The sequence below is a fragment of the Colletotrichum karsti genome (assembly GCF_011947395.1).
Source record: "Colletotrichum karsti strain CkLH20 chromosome Unknown Scaffold5, whole genome shotgun sequence".
Classification (NCBI taxonomy): Eukaryota; Fungi; Ascomycota; class Sordariomycetes; order Glomerellales; family Glomerellaceae; genus Colletotrichum; species Colletotrichum karsti.
The window spans coordinates 674673-696309 of record NW_024065905.1 but is presented as its reverse complement, the minus strand read 5'-3'; the positions used below and the strand labels follow the sequence as shown (position 1 = coordinate 696309).

The window sequence follows — 21637 nt, the reverse complement described above, 5'->3', positions numbered from 1 at the left end:
GTTTGGCCTACACAGATTTCCGATCTCGTTTCCATGCGAGGAGTACTGTTTATGCGCGCATTTGTCGATTCTGCCATGTCAACGTCTCTGGTGGAAGCAAAGTTGAACAGTGTGAGACTACGACGCGAAACTCGGCCTTTGGAGTGCCGGGGAAAAGGAAGTTGAACGACTGTGGGAACCGACGAGATAGGAGAAAACAAGCGGCGGTTGTTGCTTTTTATAACGGCGGCTATCCCTCGTTATGTCGGCTCTATTCACTGCGCCGCATGTTCGGGTCTTTTGCCAATACGATTGGTCTGTGAAGAAGACTGTGGTGTTGGTGGCAACGGACGCCTTATCGCCTGTTGCTGCCTGCGTGTCAGTGCTCATTGGGAGAGCTGTGCATTGCTTGGCTGGCTAGGACTCGATGCGTATTGTTACTCCATCTTGCAGATATCTCGACGCTTTGACGTCCTGTGTCACAAGAAAGCGAGATTTACAAATTAGAGCACCGGAATTCGTGTTTCGCTTCTGAGTTTCTAATTGATGATAATTGTGAAGAAGCAATAGTAGTGGAGGAGTGTGTGTTTCAATAGTCGGGAGTCAACGACGGGACTGCTGTTGCTGCGCGTCGTAATTTACAAGGGGTCTGCGTTGCCCGTGTTCGGAACTTTTTGCAAACGAGGGACCGGGACCTTCGGGATACTACAACGCAATTTCAGAGATCGGTACACAACATACGGCAATCGACGAATGATTTTAGTAATATTCTACTGAACTGGATTAGCATGGCAGTTAGCGACGAAGAATTAGAGTTCCTTAGCACTTTAATTGAGTCTGGATGAACTGCCTGAAAAGGGGGTTTGGAGCAGGTTCCACCAATCATACCTAAAATCGCCAACGTTCCCAGTCCTTGTCATCGCTCTTCACGGACCTAAATAAATGGGAATCCTTGGTGCAACATGTTCAATCTTCTGGTCCAACAGTGATTTCCGTAATCATTGAATACGGCTGGGGGCATGAGAAGGTTTGATTACACCCCGAACTACGCTAGCTCTATGCGGCTGTGTTGCAAAAAGAAATAGGATCTTGGTGAGAGTGTGGTAGATAAATCGATGATTTAAACCCAAGTCCCCTTCCTCATGGTGTGATACTATGGCCCGCACATACCACACACTCTTTCAACTCGCTAGACCCGCGACGTACCATGGCGAAGGGTTCTTGGATTCTCTTCTTGAGCTCCCTCCTCGCGGGGGTAGGTTCTGCCGCTGATCTCAAGAAGACTTACATCGTCCAGTTGAGACAGGCCCACGGCGGGGATAATCTACTCCGAAGGTCATTGGTGGACGCCTCTGTCGAATCCGTGTCTGGGCAGGCCGCCGACGTTCTTTACACGTACGAGAACACCGTCAATGGATATGCTGCAAAGTTCACCGACGAGCAGGCCGATGCCTTGAAGTCTCAGCCCGATGTTTTGTCGGTGAGACTTGACAAGGTCTACCATCTTCACACCAGCAGATCCCCTCAGTTCTTGGGACTGATGGGCAACGACGAACTGCTTGGGCGTTCCCCCATGAGTCCCCAGTCTTCCGGCTTGCATGCGCACCGGAGAGCGGATGATACAGGTGTAGCAGCCGAGTCTGATCTCATCATTGGTATCTTCGACACTGGAGCTTGGCCCGAGAACCCAGGCTACCGGGATGACGGTGTCGGTCCAATCCCGAGTAGATGGAAGGGTGCATGCGAGGAAGGAGATGGGTGGACAGCGAGCAACTGCAACAACAAGTTGATCGGAGCGAGAGCCTTCTACAAAGGCTACGTAGCCGCAGTTACCAACGGCTCGCAGCCTTTCAACTGGACTGGAGAGTACCAATCGCCCAGAGACGACGACGGCCACGGCACTCATACTTCTACGACAGCTGGAGGCTCTGCAGTTCAAGGTGCCAGCCTGTTCGGCCAGGCGTCCGGTACAGCTCGTGGAATGGCCGAACACGCCCGCCTGGCCATGTACAAGGTCTGCTGGAAAGAGGGATGTTTCGATTCTGACATCCTTGCTGCCATGGACAAAGCTATCGAGGATGGCGTCAATGTCATGTCTTTGTCGCTGGGTCCTGACCAGCCAACCTTCAATGAGGACGAAGGAATCGTTGTCGGTAGTTTCGCTGCAATGGAAAAAGGCATTTTCGTCGCCGTCTCCGCGGGAAACTCGGGACCCGGTCCTGGAACAGTGACCAACTTGTCGCCTTGGACACTCAACGTTGCCGCCAGCACTATCGACCGCGACTTCCCAGCCCACGTCACCTTGGGAAATGGGAAGAACTACACCGGCGCCTCTTTGTACAGCAACGGTTCCGTGACCGACATCGAGCCTTTGGCAGAGGGCCAAGTTCTTCCTCTCATCCACGGCAGCCTTGCTGGCAAAGGCAATAGTTCTACTGCTTCCTTTTGCTTGGATGGCAGCCTTGACGCGGAAAAGGTTGCGGGAAAAATCGTTCTCTGTGTGAGAGGCCAGAGCGGTAGAGCTGAGAAGGGTGGAGTGGTCAAAGCTGCAGGTGGCCGCGGCATGATCGTCGTCAATCCGGAAGCCAACGGCGAGGAGCTGATTGCAGATGCGCATGTTCTTCCCGCCCTCCACCTTGGTTTCAAGGACGGCGCTGAGGTGGCGGCGTATGCGAAGACCTATGGCGCTACGGTTGTCTTCGATTTTGAAGGCACGAGAGTAGGCGTCCCGGCCCCGTACATGGCTGCCTTCAGCTCGCGAGGGCCCAATATCCCAATTCCCGGATTGGCCAAGCCGGACATCACAGGGCCTGGCGTTTCGATCCTGGCGGGCTGGGCTGGTCAGGGCCCGGCTGGCATTGCGGCAGACACGAGGAAGGTCGATTACAATGTCATCTCCGGCACATCTATGTCTTGCCCCCATCTGTCCGGCATTGCAGCTTACATCATGGCCCGTCGTCCGGAATGGAGTCCTGCTGCCGTTAGATCAGCGATGATGACCACGGCGTATGTCACTCTCCAGGACAGCACCTCGCCGATCGTGGATTCTTCGAACTTGGAATCCGCCTCTCCCTTAAGTTACGGAAACGGCCATGTCGATCCCATTGCAGCCTTGGATCCGGGTCTCGTCTACGACCTTACTACCAATGACTACCTCGATTTCCTGTGCGCCGTCAACACTAGCACTACTTTTATCTCCGGAATCACCAGGAGTAACTTCACTTGCAACTCATACGAGACAAAGAGCGTGTACGACTTCAACTACCCCTCATTTTCGGCACTATACGAATCTCCGGCGGGCAATGGTACCTATGCTACCAATGGTTCCTACACGGCAACATTCACAAGGACTGTCACCAATGTTGGAGAGCCGGGGACTTACAAGGCCGATGTTTTCCTCAATGATCCCAGTCTGGTCAAGATAGCTGTTAAACCTGATACTCTGACCTTTAGCTCGGTTGGAGAGAAGCAGAGCTACGTGGTGACAGCTACGCTGAGCTCACCAAGAAGTGGGGATGCCAGCTCCTGGGGCAGACTTGTGTGGTCAGACGGAAAGCACGATGTTGGGAGCTCTTTGACCTTCCTGTGGAGCCTTCCATCTGAGGAGTAAGGTATTCCGGGAATTAGATTGGGACAGGCCTTGAATCTCTTTGTAAGGAAATGCTCACACTTCAACATCCGCGAAGTTTTAGGATTAATTCAAATAAGGAAGCTTGTGTCGAACGACAATGTATTGGCTGTACGAAACAGCAGAAGACGTGAAGACCCCTCTAGCTTGGTGCACTACGACTAAATAACGTCGTGTGAGTAGTGCTCTAGATTTAACTGCTTCCACCAGTCTTGTAATACGGTCTCGGTAAGTTGTCGTAATAGGGTACGACGATGACATTTGGGTCGTCGCTTTTCCCAACCTACAGATCTGTCAGATGTGTGTGTAAAACGCGAGCTCAGGGAACTTACCATAGCCTTCGTGGTACCATGATATGGCACATCAGACACCTTAAGATCAAGCAAAGCCGGCCCTCCAGCCTTGGTCATGTCTTCCACCGTCTTACCCAAGAAGTCAAGTGTTTTCTTTCCATCAGCGTCGCCATCCTGAACATCAATCGCGGCAGATTTACAACCAAAGCCCTGGGCGACGATATCATACTTGACTTTGGGGTTCATCGCAACACAAGGCCGCTGTGGCGTTTTCTCGCCGTACATCATGTCTTGCCCAGCTTGGGACATTCCCCAGACAGCGTTGTTCACCACAACTGTCAAGATCTTCAGATCAAACTTGGCGTACGTGTCGAGTTCGCTGAGGTGGAAGCCTGCGCTGCCGTCTCCCTGCAAGTTAATTACAAGCCTGTCGGGATCGGCCAAAGCAGCACCTGTTGCGGGAAACCATCAGTATTTGGTCGAGCTTGAGGAACTCGGATAGCATACCGAGAGAATATCCGAAGCCATTGCCCAAGAAGCCCAAATAGCCAGTCGAGACCATTGAAAGCCCAGCCTTGGCTTCGTTGAGGCATTGGATGGCCCATCCACCAGCTTCGCCACCGTCGATGCAGACGAGGCTGCCTTCAGGAAGAGACTGAAAGAGCGTGCTTACGCCATGATACGGGTGCAACCTCTTGTTTTCGGGGAGAATAACTGGCTCTTTCTTGTTCGCGGCTGAGGCGACTTGTGACTTCTTCAAGCCCAAGGCCTGTTGAACCCAGTCATCCGACGCCTTGATCGACGACTTCTCCACTAGGGTTGACATGGCAGCAGCTGTTTGCCCAACGTCGGCGACGATACCAACCTGTCGAGGTTTTCAGTCACTCTTTTCATGAAGCAGAGAGATATTTGGCTTACATCAATGTTCGTGGACCGCCCGATCTCGCTTCCGTCGAGATCAACCTGAACGACTTTCGACTTGTTGTCATTTGGAATGATAGCGCCGCTTCGGCCACCCATCAGGAAGCCAGACCTGACGCCCAGTAAGAGCACGAAATCCGGAGCTTGACCTCCAGTGAAACGCAAAATAGGCAACTGCGTAGCTGATCCGCCAAAGAGGGGATGGGAATGCAGAATGCCAGTCGAAAACTTTGGAGAATGGAACACTGGCGTGTTAGTTGACTCGGCAAGCTTGATCACCTTCTCCGTAGCTCCCGAAGCACCGGTCGAGACTATGATAACAGGACGTTTAGCGCGCTTCCAGAGGTCCATAGCCTTCTCTACCTCCGTGCCGCTCGGAGCTGGCAAAGAGACGGGCGGAGACATGATGGATCCCCACGATACGCTACTCTGCTCGACGGGCATGAAAAGAATGTCGATCGGAAAGTCGACCAGCACCGGCCCAGGAGCCCCCGCAGTCGTCGCCCGCCATGCCAGACTGACGATCCTCGGGATTTCGGTAACAGTCGTGACTCGATGAGCGAGCTTGGTTACCGCCTTCGCCAGGACGACCTGGTCGTGGAAACCCTGAAGAGAGTTGGTTTCGGCCTCGCGCAGCGGCGGCGAGCTGGTGATGCAGAACACGGGAGACCGGTCTGCATAAGCAGTGGCGAGACCAGGCAGCCCATTACAAAACCCCGAGTTTGCTGTGACGAAGCACACTCCCGGAGTGCTGTTTCCTTTGACCTTTGCCCAGCCCTCCGCGGCTTGGACGGCGACGGTCTCGTGCCGGACGTCAATCAGTTTGATGTCGGCCTCCACTGCGGCGACGAGGAAACTGTCGAGATGACCGCCTGAGATTTGTCAATTGATGAGGACCGGAATATGCGGCCTGTCCTTTACGCACCGTGAATTCCGAAGGCGACAGTGACACCTAGATGGGCGAGGCATTGAGCCAGAAGGTCGCCACCCAGTAGCTCGCGGGTTTTGGGATGCTTAAGAGGAAAGTCCATTGTTTCTTTGTTCACAAGATTGGCACCAAATGCTGTGACATGAATACGATGGTTTGGTCTAAGAGGACATGAGCTATTGGGAGATAAGATCTTCAATTCGTCTATAAATACATTGACGCAGATACATCCGAAAGGCCGTTGCCAGTGTCGTCACATCATCTGATATGTTACACCTTGGATGCACGAATTGTGCGGGGTTCGAAGAGAGTCAGAACGTGCGACGTCGTTCCATGAAATATGGACTTGGCCGGCATGACGGGGCTGATGACCCCGCATGGTTGGTTATTGATATCCGTCGGTATTTCGAGGCGGATACCTCGGTACATCGCGGGTGAACAACGATGTCAGACCAACCTCGAGGTTTGAATCAGGAAATGCTCCGCATTACTAACGTTCTCGAAACCGTCTTGTAGTCCGTACCAGGCAGCACTGTGCACTGGCGGCGGCGGGCATTTGTGAAACTTGAGCTGTATATTCTACTAGTAAGATAATTAAGCATAAAATGGGAGAAAAAACGAAGCAAAAAAAGTGAAATAAAGATTAACGAACTGAAGGCCCATGAAGAATTGTTGCAGTCCGTTCGAGATACGCCCGCAGCAGCCCGCTTCAGGTTGTCCCAGGCTCATAAATGACACTGGGTGGCAGGCCGGTCAAGTATGTCAAGGGCTTTGGACTGTATGATACAATTCGGATTCCGTGGAAGCTTTGGTATTAAGGTGTGGTTCCCGCTGCTGGAACCGTCGAGGTGTCGTATCGACAGGACCACGGCACTTCCGGTCCGGTGTTCGGCCCCGCCATCATAGTCCGGGCCCACTATCGGCCGACCGGTGCCGGACTAGCGGTCATGTGGTGGTGGTGGTTATATTTAATTGCCGGTGCGTCCTTGTATAAGGCAAAGGGCGTCCGCGTCGAGCTACTACCAATATTATGCTGTGGCAAGAGTTCCCATCCAGACCGGTTGCCCACGGAGCTACCCAGGCTTGTATACTTCTCAATGTTAAGAATAACGCGGCAGCAGAGACGGACGATTTGGTGCCAAATCGGCGAACGGTCGTTCACGCGGTCCGAAGACTCTGTGCACCACCACCTTAAGGATTCGCCAGCACACCGTTAGTATGAACGAAGAATATGAAAATTATCCGAGTCCGTCCAAAACTTGCAGTATTTCTAAGCGACCTTGCAAATTCTGCAGTTGTTCTCATTTGGACACTGTTCTTGTGAGCTTGGGTCAAATGAGCATGTCGGCAAGTCCTTGACTGAAAGTTGAGGGCCCAGTGTCGCTGAAGGCTCTGCCGTGAGCCGCTCACGTGGTGAATTTCACAGAGGCCGAAACGCAAATCATGGGTCATTTTGCTTTTGAAGCTCTTGCTTGCACGATGTTGCTATTGAACCAAGATCAAGAATAGTTGATCAGATTCAGTACTACTATTACACTGCTCAATGGCGCAGTATTCAAGTTTGTCGTGGTTTCAAGGGCCACTCGGTAAGAAGACCATGCTGTCGGATGAACCCTTGATCCTTTTGTGGGCGGGGTATTTATCCATCATCATCTTGAACAGTTTCAAGTCATCTAGAGCGTCCTTGGCAGTCGTCTTGATTTCTTTGCCGTTAACGACAGTTTCATACCACTCTTTCAACTCGGCGGTATAGGCATCTTCGTAAGAGGTTTGAAGAGACCTGTGGGACTTTTCCCCGTGCTCATTCAATTCGTCAATCTCGACTGTGATGCCGAGACCTTTAACGAACGGTGTATCGTAACAGATCGTGACCGACTTATTCTCCCCGAAGACAGCGACATGAGAGTCGAATCTCGGTACGGAGTCGATGCCCATCTCGTAGAGACACGTGAAGCGGTCTTCAGGGCCGGTGCCATTTCGGTAGTCGAACATTGCCGTGTACCAGCGCGCGTTATCCGTCGAAGCGAGGACTGATTCCGGGAGACCGCCGAGTGCCTCCCTCATCAGGCTGAGACCATGGCTTCCGAGGCTTCCCAGCATGCAGCAGTAGTCCATCTGCGCGTTGGTAAGAGATTCTGGCGCTTGGCCCCAGGCCTGACCGAGCAAGACTGCCAGTCGTGCCTTTCTGTCCTCTGACGCCCCAGTCGGTATGTCATCGCTGTACTTCTGTGGATGCGCCCCCGACTGCCCGATGAAATAGGCGTTGGGGCCGATGATATCGCGGACACGAGCGTACTTGATCTTGTCAATGGACTCGATCTCGCGTTTAAAGGCTCGAAGACTGGGAGCGTAACGTCGCATGTACCCCACGAAGACGCGGGCGTTGTTGGGGGCCTTGGTCTCAGCATCGATGATCTCCTCAGCGGCCTGCACGCTTAGCGTCATAGGTTTCTCCACCAGGACGCTTTTCCCAGCCTCCAAAGAGGCAATGGCATACGGAGCGTGATACTCGTCGGACGTCAGAATCATGACAACATCAATGGCCGGATCATTAAATATGTCGTCAGGGTTTGTGGTCGCGTAGGGGATGCCGAATTTGGCACGACAATGGTCAGCCGTCTTCTGTGAAACATCGCAGATGGTGGTGACCTTGAAGAGGCTGGACAAAAGCATGAACGTCGGAAGGTGAACGATTTGCGCGACGTCGCCACCGCCAATAACTCCGACATGAAGAATCTTGGGAGACATGTTGGCCGTGGTTTCAGTGATCGCAGATACGATCTAGTGATAGATTTATGTGTGATATTGGGAGATACGGTACTTCGACTGCGACATCGACCATCATGCCAGATATCGACATATTTATAAGACTCTGCATGAGCTCTAGACACCTGTCATTCCATGAGAAATCCACGTGTCATCTCTGCTGAGGTTGGTGCACCCAAGAAACCCCCTCTACGCGTTCATGTCGGGCATCCCCTCATCCAATCTTGCCGCATCGAACTAGTCGTATTTGAGACATTTCTGACCAGCAAAGGAAAGTCAAGGCGGGTTGCTCTTTTTGGCAAAGACTGAAGAAAACGCGGCGCTCATCGCCTGTGCCCAGCCCACAGCCCCTATCTTGTCTGTAATCATCGGAAGACATCAAAAAGCCTGGCTGATGCAGGTCTCTTTTCGACATGCTAGGTAGGTTCAGCTGGTCTTAGTAGGGTTAAGGAACTAGAGAAGCTACTCATTGCTCTATATTTAGCACATTCAAGATACCAAGAGTTTAAAAAGACAAGCTATAAGATTTACCATTGAAAATAAATACCGACAAGCTAAAGCGCTAGGCACTTTCGTTTTGTAGTGGGTGGTACAGGCCACGTCGCGTTCATCAGCTGTTGGCAAACTGATCAGTTGTTTCGGTTCATCAATCGGCAGAACAACACCCTGCCTGATACTCGCGTGGCTTCCGCCTTTACGTGAATTGATTTGGGCCTGGCCATCGCATGATTACCTTTCCGCATCTTTGAGAGAACGTAGATACGTAGGTGTTGGGACGAGGATGTGTTCTATCCACTGGCCTGGAAAGCTACAGCACGTACGAAGCAGTAGGTGAAAGCATCAAAACACCCTCCCAAATGACTTCGTAAGCAGCATGAAGGTCTTCAAAACATTTTTCGACCTTCCCTGGGCTTGAGCCAGCGTTTCGATACCACAAAGACCCTTCGGTCTGGGTTTGGGGACATGAAATCGCAGTGAACGATCACCGATGATCGTATCCCATCGAGTGCCAATGGACTACAGTACAAGCTAGCCGCATATATCCCCACAGTTTCTCCAACTCACCTCAACCACAAAATTTACAATTGGTCAGGAAAAATCAAAGCTAGTCTTCCATTGGGTGACACCCCGCACTCTTTGTACTGTAGTCCATTGGCACTCGATGGGATAAGACCCAACTCGCAATAGCTTTCTCGTCCCCTCTTCGAAACAAGACAGTTCGCTTGTTATTTTCTACAACCCCTGGAAGGCCGCCACCGCCACTGCAGCCACCAATCCCTCGTTGCCGAAGAGAATACTAGACCTGTAATGATACATATATCCTGCCTATCTGCAATCATTATGCTGTGGTTCTAGCAAAGACATCTTGGTTGGCGTGTTTGTCAAGCGTAGATTGGCCGAAGCAATCAAACGAAAGGCATCGCTTAGAGTGTCACGCGTGGAGCCCATGCGCTCTTGCAGCAGACAGTGGGACGATGTCGTGTTACGAAAAGAAAAGAAGCTCGCGTCACGCAACACCTTGAGGAATCACTTTTCCCGTAGAATTGCCGAAGGACCTTAGCCGAGATAAAGGGATCGAGATGAGGCCTGTTCAAACCGAAGTAGCTCTGCGTAATGGCATTTTGTGGAACCATTTGCTTCAAACGATGTTCGGCGGTTTGGTAAGCTACGTGTGCCAAGCCGTCTGGATTCAAGTGTTGCAGCATGTCGTTCATAGTCTTTTGCTTGATCTTGTCGGCGATTTTGAGACTCCTCGTGTCCAAGTCATCTGGATAAGTCTCAGTTGTCAAAACCGGTGGGCCATTTGCAAAGACGATTCATTGACTGACCTGTGCGATGGTTGAGCTGCCAAAGGTTGACAAGATCCCTGTGGAAAACACTGAGATACCTATCTGTCGACGTTGAGGACAGATCTCTTCACCAGAACTGCACCAGTCATTGGTGGATATGTAGCATCAGCAACTGCTGGGACTGCTCTCGGATCTCGACCCCGTGTTAGAGGAACGCCAGATTATCTTTACTGCCTGTAGCCATGCTTTCACGCGCTCGACAGGGTTGCCCAGGATGGCGCAGCACTGCGCACAGATGGAGTTCTCGGTTCGGTCGACCATAAACACGGTTGAACCAGTGGTTATCCCGGCAGGCTTGAGAACTGGTCCGAAGAAAGTCCGCTCTGGCTTGTGCACGCCCAAGCTTGTGGATGTGAAGATAATTATCAAACACATCCCACCCGCCAATCTTTGCGCGGGCCATGTCGTAGCTATCCTTCGACATGTCAACCGCAGCGCACGCCCGGATTCTGTCGTTGGATCCTTCCTGCAGCTTCCCAACGGCATTTGCAGAGCCTTTGTTGAGTATGAAGGTCCTTGATGCCAAGCGAATGGTTTCCTGGTTTGTCGATGTCGACTTGAGACTATGCCACTGGAAAGTTTCGAGAAGATACTTGAACTGCTTTCGGATAACCGGGCCGTCTGGGATCACGGAGACGTTACAGAAAATACCTTACCGCGAAGTTCTAGTATCAAAGGCGGAGCCTGTAGCAGGAAAGCATGGTACACTACCTTAGCTCCGTCTCTACTAACGACGGAAGTGTAAATGCACCCACTGAGTAATTAGGATGTGAATTTCTATCCAATCAGACGATACCGTACAATACGTAAAAGTTCGGTTAAAAATGGAGACGTCTACATGAACCTAACCCTAATTGACTTTACGTAGAGGGTAAGGTAGGTACTGCATGGCATAGGGGTTACGACGGGCAACAGGAGGCCGCCGGTGGCAGAAGGTGCCCGGCATACGATCTCGTTTTGGGTCCCAGACATCTGGTGCTAAATCTTACTGGTAAAGTCAAAGTATCTACCAAGTAAGACAGCTCGAGCTAAATAGATTAAGATGCCTCCAGCCAAAACGATGCCAACATACAGTCCGGAGAGTGCTCTTGCACCAAGAGACTCCAACATCTGTCCACCAATAGGCATCGTGATAAGCAAGGCAAAACTAATGACGAAGTTCATTGTTCCTAGGTACGATGAATGTCAGATGTGTCTGAAAGATACGAGCTGAGTCGACCCACCATAATATCGCCCGTAGTTCTTAGAATCGCATGTCTTGCCCATGCACACTGATATTGGTTACCATATTAGTGGCTTGCATTACAGTCGTCTTAGTTGAGGGGTGACCTCACCTGGTGCAAGTGATAGGAAGGAACCTGTCCCGAAGCCTCCCAGAGCGGCAAAGGCGTAGAGGGCCTCGAGGCGCGTTGACCCAAACGCCGTGATGGTGGCAGCAGTGCAGATCACCGTGAGAATAATCATGGCGAGCAGCACGTTAAAGTGCCCCAAATGGTCACCTATAATCCCAGGAAGGACCCGTCCAAGAGAGGATAAACCATTGAGGATCGCAAGCATATTGTATCCAGCCTCCGGCGGAAAGCCGGCCCAAGTAACTAGCGTTGGGAGGATAGCCGTAGCCCCAAAGATGACGAACTCTAGAGACCCTTGCGCAAAGGTGACGAGGGAGAACGCGGTTGAACGAAAGGCGGAGAAGTCCATGGCAGCACTCTTGCTTTGGATGCTTTCATGCCCGTTGCCATGCATCTTGGCCATCAATCGCGGAAAGGGGGATAGGCAGGCGAGGCCGATTACCATGATGCCCAGCGTGATGAAGCCAATAATCCTCAAAGACCAGATCCATCCGTATGCGGGGAACAGCTGCCGCAGGGCCAGTGGGAAGACAATGCCCCCTGTGGACGAGCCGGCCAGTGCAATGCCCAGAGCGAGTCCGCGATGGCGATGAAACAGCTTGCCAACCACCGCAATGCCGACTGTCGTGGAAATCGCGTTCCCAATTCCGCCAAGAACCCCCAGGCAGAGCATAAACTGCCAGTATTTCTTACATTCAGCCAATAGGAAAAACATGGAAATAAGACATACGGCGGCTATGGGTCCAAGGGGTGCAGGCCCAAACACGTCGACTAACGGGCCGGTCTGAATCCCCAGCATGAAGGTCAAGAACGAGTAGACTCCCGTTATCCAGCCGACGTCTCGCGCCGAGTATCCGCGTAGCTGATTTTCTAGAAGGAATGCCTGAATCGAGCCGGTGGTTTGCATGAACCCTAGTCGCAGAGCTGTCAGCTAAGATTGAGACGGGAAGCAGGCAGGCCCTCAGTCCACGCACCAAATGAAGGCATAAGGTACAAAAACGCCCCGAGAACGCAGAGCCATGCTGATACTTTCTTTTCAACTTCGGGCGTGCCGCAGGCAACGTTTTGGGTACCATCTTCAAGCTCCGGTGGCGGATTGTTCGTCGAGGGCGCATGGCTCTCCTTCTCTTTCTCTGATGAAACTTGAATCATGGTGGTCGACGCATGAAAAGTGAGATTGTTGAATGCAGCATCTAACCGACGCGAAGCTTTTATCCCAAAGTCACACGTATTTATATATACCGACCAGCTCTACATCAATATACGTGGCCTCCAAAACCAATACAGGCCCTGATGTGTCTCGCCTCGGCCAAGAGAGCGCTTCCCACCAAGCCGTCAGTGAGAGCGGAGTTGGCGGAGATGCTGTGGGGAAGTATTCCCGGGCTTCTCGCCCGAGAGGAGAGTGTGAGGACGACGGCGCTGACTCTGCTCCCTGTTGTAGCAACTCTACCAACCGTCAGGTGACTTGCCCAGACCTGCCGGCGTCAGAGCAATGCATCTACAGCGGGATCCCGCGTTCTGAAGCCAGAAGCGAGGAAACTCCGGAAATAAAGACTGGCTGACTGGCTTTTCACCTAGTAACACACCGCATTTCCTTTGCACAGCCATTGTTTACCGCGCTCGACGGGGTCACTCAAGATAGCGTAGTAAAAGGCACTCGACGCATGCTGCAACACTACGTATAGATAGAGCTCTCTATTTAGACAACTATAAATACCTTACTGTCAAATTAATGTTTATCCCAGCATCCTTAAAGACTAGTCCGAAGAAAGTCCGCTCTAGCTTACGCGCACATACCGAAGCTTGCAGTTATGGAAGCCTCATCGGACACATCCCCTCCTCTGAATCTTAGCGCGAACTATACCGCAGCTCTTCTACATATTGATGGGAGCATGCACACTGGTTCTACCATATGGTGCCCCATTCAGCTTCCTGGCGGTAGTGTTAAAGCCTTAGTGGAGAGGACGCGAAGAGAAGTTAGCTTATGAGTTGGCTTCAGGGAAAGAGAGGATGAACTATACGTGTGAGGGACACCCCTGCTTCAGGGTTTCTGTAGCGAAGCCAAGGTGCCGCTACAGATTGAAGTGATTGCCAAATAGCCATCCTCAAAGAGCTTGGTACGGGCTTGGGTTATGGACGCGAACCATGGGACGGATACCCGAGAAACATGCATTTGAATTTGGGCCAAAATACTTCACAAGGATTAGATTTCTTTCGCCCCAAAAACCCCACTTCCGGTCTATTCCGGACCTCTTCTGAAGTCAAAATGGTCTGATGTGAGCACCGGACCCTATTACTCCGTGATCTAATGGTGCGGATGGGCTACGTAACCTGCCTCGCCTGTACAGCCCTAGGTCAGGCACCTAAAGATCTTTCGAAGATTTTGATCCAGAAACATAGTAATAAGAGATGCTGATCAATCTTAATGAAAACCTACTACGGCCAAAGTGCTGAACGCAGCACATCCTGACCACTAGTTACGGTTCAAGGACGCCAAATAAGGATGTGGCAATAGAGACGGCGTGATTGTGAGCTGAGACGATAACTGTTGCTTTTCTTGGAACAATGACATAAATGAAGAAATGCAGTAGTGGTCATTTGACAATGTCTTCAGAGAACCCTTTTCCGCAGAGTGAGTGAGTGATTTCAGGGACTAAAGGAGGCAAGCGGTCGTGGAGTGATGATTCTCATTGCTGCGTGGCTAGCTGATCGACTGTCAACCATCCAGATTCTAAGTATCACAATTCTGTCTTGCTGTATAACAACCCTAGACCAGAATTGCTCTATCTGAGGACTTGACTTTGGTTGTCTGTTATTGAAAACGTCCCCGTAAAGAACAGACATCGTCACGCCCAGGGTTCGCTTTCCACGAACATACTTCGCCCCAGTCGCCCGGAATATTAAATACTGAAATCATGGATTAATGGGCAAAATACCCTTGAGAGTAACTAAGCATCACGCTGGATAATGTCTTCCTGTTTCCCAACTCCGAACAATGGTCCTCCCTCTTTCGTGTATTGCGCGACACCATACTGGATTCGAAAGTCCTTCATCTTCTTCGAGAGCTCCAACCCTTCCAAACGCCCCGTATGCGATGGAAGGTCAATGTGTCTTGAGTCCCTGTACACAGTTGAAACATATCCCAGGATCTCAGGTCCTCGCGCTAAGTGCTTCAGAACGACTCCTAATACGCCACAGATGAGTAAGACGATAGCTGAAAATACGCAGATCGTTGCCCAGGTATTCGATATGTGAAACACGAGCAAAAGCTGACTTGTCTCCCCTGGGACTGTCTGGTTGTACGAAGAGATAACGCCGTCCGGCCCGCTCCTTGTGATGTGCAGAGAGAGCTGACTTAGGGTGAGATATGTGTTGAGCAACTGGGCCAGACGAACCTCCAGATCCTGAGCTGTGAGATTGTTCAAGAATTGATCTTCTCTGGAAAGCATTCCAGCAAGAGAGGGATCCTGAAGATAATAAAGCGAGTAATCGTTTTGCATCGCCACGGCATTGTCGACCACGCGGGGGAGATAATTGGATAGCGAGTTGAAGACCTTTGGGAATGAAAGTTGGGAAATTTCTTCTGGCGCATGATGCTTTTGGGAACGTCGCTGAGCTACGACTCTGCAGCTTGCTTTGGTGTCTTGCAGGGCTCGGTCGCAGGTCACCCTCGACTCGACGTACCTTTGGGTGACGTCGCAATATGACTGAATGGGGGTATACGTGACGGACGCCTTGCTGTAGCCCGATCTCGGCTCTGCTTGAAAGAGAAGAGTCGTTCTGCCGGCTTCAATCCCGGTCTCATTTGTAAAAAGGCAAGGTCGTTCGCGATAACCCGCATGATTGTCCGTCAAGTTGACCAGGGCGGTGTTGTTCATAAGCAACCAGCGAGCGTCAACGAATCTGTTGATCGCCAAGACCCACGTTGTTTCCCCATCGTCTTTGCTGCTGGTGTTGTATCCGTGCCAAGTGCCATTGGGCATTTGAAAAACCACACGCTTTGGGTCGTCGCCACCAATGTTTATTGTGGCTGCTTGCTGCATCATCGAAGGATCCACTGACTCTTCGTAACCCGCGGGGTTCTTGCCAACGGCAGGCCCAACGCTAACGTTGCTGCATTGAAGTCGAAGATAGCTCGACTCCAGATTGAATGTGGTGTTGCCGTCGTGAAAGTTGTCCACGGGAATGCCAGCTAACGACGAGTATACGACGTTACTGCCGGAGATGTTTTCCCATGACGAGTCCGGGTGGCTCAAGAATGGTATCTTAACGTTGCCCCAGAGGTCTACCGTATCTTCTTTGATCGCTACAGGCGTCGTCAAAAGACTCATGTATAGCGACGCCAAAGTCTTCGTGAATGACGAAAACGAATAACTCATCACGCTGAAACGGCCAGTTCGTTCAACCAGGTCGCTTATCGCGTCGGTGTCAAAATATGTGACGCTGGTATCAGTGAGGTCGGGCTCGAAATTTGTCGATTCCATTCGGAGAATAGCTTGCGTGCCAAGAGGAGAAAACGTCCAAATCAGCAGTAGCAGCAGAGTCAGAGCATTTAACGAGCGAAAGCCGATCATCGTAGAGACTGTTGCGCCAACCGTGCGACTACCCATCAGCTGTTCGAGCACGCCTGTCGAGGACCCCCTCTCCAGCTTCCATCGTGACGCCTCAGACAGCAGACGACCAACGATCGCGGCAAACAAGATGGGGAATACGGTGGCAAGCTGGTCAGCATATGTTTTAGCAAAAGTCACGTATGTTTACTGGAAAACCAGACATTACTTACGATGTTGATGGCATTGCGCCACATTTCCTCAGACCCAACAGTCGCCGGCGTTCCATCTAAACGCCATAAAACTATGACTACCCCAAGGAAACCAAGCGGGAGAAGGATAGAGGCAAAGTCTGTCAGGATCGTGAAGATGGTCGCCTTCTGCTTCGGATACTCGGATGGAGTACCAACGTCTTCGTCGTGAGCAACACGCACATATGCTGTATCGTCAACGTGTCTGTCTGGGTGGTTGGCACCCTGGGGCTTGTTGATTTGAATCCTTTGGGGTTCTGCGGAGTCCCCGAAGTCAGTTTCGGCGGTATCGTGCGTGTCCATGACCAACTTTGAGGAGGTTGGAATGTTATTGCCCACGTTCTACATCGGTATCGTTCATAAATTCGATACCTTCATCCAGGATGGATTTATCAGGAGGTCTCGCCATCTTAAGTCGCAAGGTGTTTGAATGGAGTGTAAGGGTTATATTACTCAGATGGTTGGTATGATTATGCGCCGGTGTAGTCGGGCAATGAGCCGGTTCCAGCAAGTGGTCGGTTCAATGTTGCCAAGTCCAGCCTGCTTGAGGTTGCAGCAGTCGAGCCAATTCTGCTGCCACAAAGCGATGTTCATTGGTACATATTTTGGCGCTGAGAACATCCCTGCTAGTAATTACCCTTGAGTTATGTAAATACGAGGAGCGCAATATCATGATACAGAATCAGGCTGGATGCCAATGCACTATAATGAAGAGGCCTCGTATGAGCTTTCCTGTGATGGTGGTTGAACATAATAAGTCTAATTCTGCGGTTGCACTAAAGAACTTCGTGTCTACAATAAACGTTTGAGCCCTTCTCATATCAACAACCCGAATGAAGCGGTTCGCGCACTGCAACAAGACGCTGTGCGCATGAGTCCGTGTTAACCACAAGTAGATTTTGCGTAATAACAACAAAAGCCCCCGGCCCCTGCGCCAGAATCAGGCTGGAAGGCAGAAGGATTCCAGACCCTGATTAAAGGTCTATTCATAGTGACGAGACCCCTGCCTATGTCAGCCCAGTCTTTGGTCCGCTTAAGATTTCACATTATGATGACTGCTTGTGCGATAAAGCCAACCATTTCGTCCACAGCTGCCTGATGTGAAATAAACAGCTGGTCTACGCTGTTGTTGTTAGATAACAAGAGACATGGCGGTGGTAGTCCATCTTCATTGCCAATTGCTGAGATTGTCTGGATAAACAAAATGTTGCTAGTGAGGTGAAGTTTGGCCGAATAGCAGAATTTCCAACCGAACCAGCAAGACCTCTGTTCATTCTAAGTTGCTGCTGACCATATCCCCGACCATCATTCATGCGGCTGCTTCACCTATCAAATCACAATGTCCTCAATACCCGACAAACATTTGCTGCGAAGCTTGGACATGAATCTAAACCCAATCTCCCCAGTCTTGACCTCGTCACAAACCAGTCTGGGCAGTTGCGAGAGACTCGGAGTCGGCAATAAGCCCCGCGTGAGTCCTCTCGGCGGCGTCAAGTGCCTCCGCCTTGCTTCGCACCACGGCGCTGCATTTTTCCAGCTCTTCCTGAACAGATCTCTGCATGTCCCTTGCCTCAGTTACCTCCATCTCAATGGCCGCGATCTTGCTCTCGACACATCTGAACAAGAGATCAAAGGCTCCACCAACAGTGTTTTGCGCGCTTGACGCATCGTCGCCGGTCGATCCTCGAGATACCGCGTACGTGTCGATCTGACCTGGACTCTGGGCCAGCAAGTCGGCATGCCTGCCCTGAATCTCAAGCAGATCGTTCCGGAGATCTTGGTTCCGCTCGAGCTTCGCGAGCAGTTGAGCCTCGCCGGGAAGACTGGCGAGAGCTTCTGCAGCCTTCCTCTGCTGCCCCACGGAAAGATCGAGCTCGAAGCGTCGCATGCTGACGTTGCTGACGGCGATGTTGGTCTCGAGGCAAACCCGCTTTCTCTCACTCTCGAGCTCGCTCTCCAGGTCCTCCAACAACGCGTCTCTCTTTCGCTTCAGACGCTCAAGAATTCCGCCTGCCGCTCTCAGTGAGTATTTGACGGAAACAGGGAACGCGGTGTCGGCGGTGACTCGGTTCGGGACGAAGACGGGCGTTCCTGACATGGAAGTTGGCGTGAGAGGAACTTCAAGCTTGCTGGCCAGAGAAGGCGCTACGGCAGGACGAGGCGTGTGCTCACGAGGAGCCTAGTTCGCAAACGGTAAGCAGGAGTCATTGGACGTCAAACTGTAAGAAAGAATGGCATGTAGAAGATGCTTACCTTAGGCGATGGAGTTCGTGGAGCATTTCCCGTTGAGGCAGACTCCTTCGAAGATACGTTATCATTGCCACGCTTTGGCGCAGGCTTCATGAAGGCCTCCTTGGCCTGTTTGAGGGTCGCTGGGAGCGGAGAAGACGTTCGGGGCCGGCCGGTTCCGGAACGACCTGCGCGTCGAGTTTCCTGGACCATAAACGTGTTAGAAATGGGTAGATTCATGATTATCGCAGATTCTCAGCTGAGGTGAAATATACAAGACAATCGGGAGCAATTTAGATCACGCACCTGGGTTTCAATGAGGTTCTGCACATCCACCGCGGCGAGGAATGCGTGGTGCGAGACGCCATTTACCGGGTCGTTTCCAAGCCGCCGTTTGATCTCGGCCTTGAGAAGACGGCGCGCATCCTTGTGGTCGGTTTTCTGGCGGCACAAGATGGCGAGATTCTTGAGCAAGCTCAGGCTCCAAGTCGTAGGCGACAACTGGGGTCCGACAACGTCCTCAAGAGTCAACAACTCCCAAGCGTCCAGGATCTGCTGAGTGTACTGCGCCTTCTCATATTCGATGGAAGATGAAGACTGCATTGCAGCGGCGATGGAGTTTCCGATCGAAAAGAGCCAAGAAAACGGCACTGGCAGGTCAGCCATGTGGCGATTTGGGAACTGTGATTCTTCGAAAGATGAATGATGATGAAGGCAGGGAATCCACCGCAGCGAACGAGGGGAGGATCAATTGATGAGGCGACTTATCAGTAAGCATCTCTTTTGGATGTCATTTGAGTCATTACGCGGAAACATGCAGCGTTTGTCCCGATGCCTGCAAGGTTGTTGCAGAATTGATAGCCCTCACCGTTTGATGTTGAGCCCTGGCACCCGGAAACACCATCATGCTCTTCATGTAAGACAAAAATTTCTGCTTCTTGGGTGAAACTTCTCAATCATCTACGCTGATGGCTGCTTTCCAGTTGCTTGGGGCTTAGACGAGGATGTGACCCTTCCGTTGCTGAGACTTGTGCACACTGCTTGCTGTCTTTGTCAAAGAGCGTCCTGAATAATTTCGCCTGCTTTGGAACCAGACCAACAGAGCTTGCAGAAACCAATCATGTTGTATCATGCATGTACGTCAACGACACAAAGGCTATGATACGGAACTTCCTAGGTCATGTTGCAGTCGGCTACGGGAGGAGGCAAGTCGTATGACAACCCGGAAGACCAGGACCTGAGGGAGTGTTCTCACCACAATGGGATAATCCAAGAACTTTCATCAGAGTCTTACACTTTGATGTTCTTGCGCATTGTGTTGCTGGCAGCGGTCTCCGGTGACACCAAGCCTCTCCGTCAGCCGGCGGACGTGGCTCCACCTCTCCGGAACGGCCCCACATCGCTGCGTTCCGTGCGCCGTCCCTACCCCCTTCCCGCACTGCTGAGATTTCCGTTGCATTCCCACCCAATAACGCCCCAGCCGACTTCTCTCTGCAAGACACGCTCTTTTACTTTTCAAAAGTGCGTGCTTAGTAAGGTTTCGACGAATCTCTTTGCTCAAGTATTTCGATGCGACACAATTCGGACGTGCTTCAATTCTTCAACAGCTAATCCTGCACATAATAACGACCAGAACTCTACCAGAAAACTTCGCCTCTGATCCATTCTCCGGCCGTATAGAACTCAATCAGCATCTCTGCAAGCCAAAGTACAAGTTATCCTCTAATCCTCCATAGCTGAGCACGTCCCCACAGTGTCGTGATCCACCAACTGCCACGCCATTCAAATGGTCTCGCTGCAGACACCAATGTCGCAGGCTACGCAGCGCCTGTAGGTGACCTTCTTCTGCGTGGGCGACACCTCGGTAGCCGCATGGGGTGTCGAGGAATGAAGGTTCCTCGGGCCGCTGTACATACGGGGTATCTTGGTAGGGGTCGCGTTTCTGATATCCTTGACGATGGCCTTCTCGGCCGCAGGCGGGTTCTCGGTCTCGGAAGTGTTGCTGGCCTCGCCGAAGCTGTCGATGGTCTCAGTGATACCTGCGGTCTTGGAAGTCTCTGCATTGGCGGTGTTCTCGTTGATCATGGCACCCTCCACGACCACCTGCTCCTAATCGGTGGTCTCGTGGTCAAGCGACTCAATCGTCTCGAAGTCTTGGGCCAAAATGGCGTCGTCGAAGGTCAGAGCGTCATCAACGAGGATGGTCTCTGGAGTCGTAGGCTTTAGGGCGTCACTGCCAAACATGTTAGGACCATGCTCGTACCCAGGTTGAAGCGGTGGGTTTAAGGAAGTACCTCTGCTCCGCAGGAGCAACGTGGGCAACGTCGATCCAGTCTCCATCCGAAATGCCGTTCGTTTCAGTGAGAGACAGGGCGTTCTTCTCGTCGGCAGCTTCAGCGGAGATGCTCCGAGACCCGATCAGACGACCGGAGATGGCGAGGGAAAGCGATGAGCGGAACATGATGTCGACGGCTGATTCTGGACCTGGGCAGGCATGTGATCTGAACGTAGACACGATGATATTCTTTGAGTGCGATACGACTGCTGATGATGATTGTGAAGAAAATTTGGCGAAAGGTGAGGGGATAAAAACGCGGCTGCGGAAAGTTGAAAAATGGAAGGAGCAAGGCAGCAACGCACAAAAAGAGCACCTTCCTCGACCTTCGAGCGCGCCGGTTCTCATGTGGTACGTACCTTTCATCTCAGCTCAGGTTTATTTTGCGAATGTTTTGCTGCAGCATTTTGGCGATCTCGGAGTCTAGAGCTGTTGTGCTTCCCCACGAATATGACGACATCTGCAGCCCAATTTCAACCACACTTCTTAATCTTCCCAACACAGCAACCTCTTCGATGTCAAACAAGAGAATCTGAAAAGTTGCAGTAATGGGGT

At 51.6% G+C, this 21637-nt stretch overlaps 7 protein-coding genes across 7 annotated transcripts; 1 reads left to right on the top strand and 6 right to left on the bottom strand.

Annotated features, from left to right (window-relative positions):
- Window positions 1–1186: 1186 nt before the first annotated feature.
- On the top strand, window positions 1187–3589 carry CkaCkLH20_02214 (subtilisin-like protease; the record flags this gene model as incomplete). The annotated part of the gene is made up of 1 exon (XM_038884933.1): window positions 1187–3589. The coding sequence occupies one exon, from the start codon at window positions 1187–1189 to the stop codon at window positions 3587–3589; it is 2403 nt and encodes an 800-aa protein (XP_038749721.1).
- Window positions 3590–3800: 211 nt separating this feature from the next.
- On the bottom strand, window positions 3801–5852 carry CkaCkLH20_02213 (benzaldehyde lyase; the record flags this gene model as incomplete). Its single annotated transcript, XM_038884932.1, has 5 exons — window positions 3801–3890; window positions 3940–4352; window positions 4408–4765; window positions 4819–5693; window positions 5747–5852. 5 exons carry the CDS (start codon window positions 5850–5852, stop codon window positions 3801–3803), a joined length of 1842 nt encoding a protein of 613 aa, XP_038749720.1.
- A 1469-nt stretch (window positions 5853–7321) lies between these two features.
- On the bottom strand, window positions 7322–8497 carry CkaCkLH20_02212 (myo-inositol 2-dehydrogenase; the record flags this gene model as incomplete). The annotated part of the gene is made up of 1 exon (XM_038884931.1): window positions 7322–8497. The coding sequence occupies one exon, from the start codon at window positions 8495–8497 to the stop codon at window positions 7322–7324; it is 1176 nt and encodes a 391-aa protein (XP_038749719.1).
- A 3170-nt stretch (window positions 8498–11667) lies between these two features.
- On the bottom strand, window positions 11668–16821 carry CkaCkLH20_02211 (uncharacterized protein; the record flags this gene model as incomplete). The annotated part of the gene is made up of 5 exons (XM_038884930.1): window positions 11668–12393; window positions 12448–12629; window positions 15073–15155; window positions 15402–16438; window positions 16501–16821. 5 exons carry the CDS (start codon window positions 16819–16821, stop codon window positions 11668–11670), a joined length of 2349 nt encoding a protein of 782 aa, XP_038749718.1.
- A 1114-nt stretch (window positions 16822–17935) lies between these two features.
- CkaCkLH20_02210 (uncharacterized protein) lies at window positions 17936–19350 on the bottom strand (the record flags this gene model as incomplete). The annotated part of the gene is made up of 3 exons (XM_038884929.1): window positions 17936–18697; window positions 18772–18951; window positions 19054–19350. The coding sequence occupies 3 exons, from the start codon at window positions 19348–19350 to the stop codon at window positions 17936–17938; spliced, it is 1239 nt and encodes a 412-aa protein (XP_038749717.1).
- Window positions 19351–20529: 1179 nt separating this feature from the next.
- Window positions 20530–20832, bottom strand: CkaCkLH20_02209 (uncharacterized protein; the record flags this gene model as incomplete). The annotated part of the gene is made up of 1 exon (XM_038884928.1): window positions 20530–20832. One exon carries the CDS (start codon window positions 20830–20832, stop codon window positions 20530–20532), a length of 303 nt encoding a protein of 100 aa, XP_038749716.1.
- A 24-nt stretch (window positions 20833–20856) lies between these two features.
- On the bottom strand, window positions 20857–21208 carry CkaCkLH20_02208 (uncharacterized protein; the record flags this gene model as incomplete). Its single annotated transcript, XM_038884927.1, has 2 exons — window positions 20857–20980; window positions 21042–21208. 2 exons carry the CDS (start codon window positions 21206–21208, stop codon window positions 20857–20859), a joined length of 291 nt encoding a protein of 96 aa, XP_038749715.1.
- Window positions 21209–21637: the final 429 nt, after the last annotated feature.